This window comes from Cucurbita pepo, unplaced genomic scaffold (genome assembly GCF_002806865.2).
Source record: "Cucurbita pepo subsp. pepo cultivar mu-cu-16 unplaced genomic scaffold, ASM280686v2 Cp4.1_scaffold000694, whole genome shotgun sequence".
NCBI classification, from domain to species: domain Eukaryota; kingdom Viridiplantae; phylum Streptophyta; class Magnoliopsida; order Cucurbitales; family Cucurbitaceae; genus Cucurbita; species Cucurbita pepo.
In genome coordinates, this window is record NW_019646913.1 from 15,439 (window position 1) to 16,171 (window position 733).

A 733-nucleotide genomic window follows, 5' to 3' on the forward strand; every position below is an offset into this window, starting at 1 on the left:
CAAAGGCCTCCTTAAATTCTGTCCATGAGATTCCGCCCCCCCCCCCCGGGTCTGATAAGCTCCCGGGTGGAGCGCCACCATACCTGAGCATCGGCACGCAGCATGAATGCTGCGCATTCCACCCTTTGATCTTCAGGACAGTTTGTCAGCCTGAATACGGTCTCTATGGAACTCAGCCACAACTGTGCCTCTGTCGGGTCATCAGAGGTCCCCTTGAAGGTCGGTGGGTCACCTCGCTTAAAATCCCGCAGGCACCTGGCTTCCCTGGTGGAGGCGGAGTCATTCGCTGGCTGGCCACCGGACAGGTTTCGTACTACGATTCGTAATACGTCGACTAATTTCGCCGCTGAGTCTCGGGCGGGTTGGGGTGTTGCTGGCCACGGGCACGTCATCGTTACGTCGGGCCCCTCCACGGTGTCCTCGCGGTTGGGACCCCGTCTCCTCACGCTTCTAACCCTAACTGGGGTTCGCCTCCCAGAACTCCCTCCTCGCGTCTTGGGTGGCATATCTAAACCTAGCAATAGCCGTGAGGTTACAAACTATTCTTTCCACTTAATCACAAGGGCACAAGTCGCATACCCATGCAATGGCATTAGCCGAATACACACACAAGCATATATCTGTCACATCATGGAGCATATCAATATCAGGACGAGAGAGCGTACAATGATTCTTCCTTACAACATATATATATATACCTGACGGTGACGGTGTGGTTGCTGGAGGACCATGG

At 54.6% G+C, this 733-nt stretch overlaps 1 protein-coding gene across 1 annotated transcript; it reads left to right on the forward strand.

Moving 5' to 3' along the window:
- Positions 1-23: 23 nt before the first annotated feature.
- LOC111785740 lies at positions 24-629 on the forward strand (the record flags this gene model as incomplete). The annotated part of the gene is given in 1 exon segment (XM_023666131.1): positions 24-629. A coding segment is annotated over 1 exon segment (464 nt), but the record flags the coding sequence as incomplete, so codon positions are not given.
- Positions 630-733: the final 104 nt, after the last annotated feature.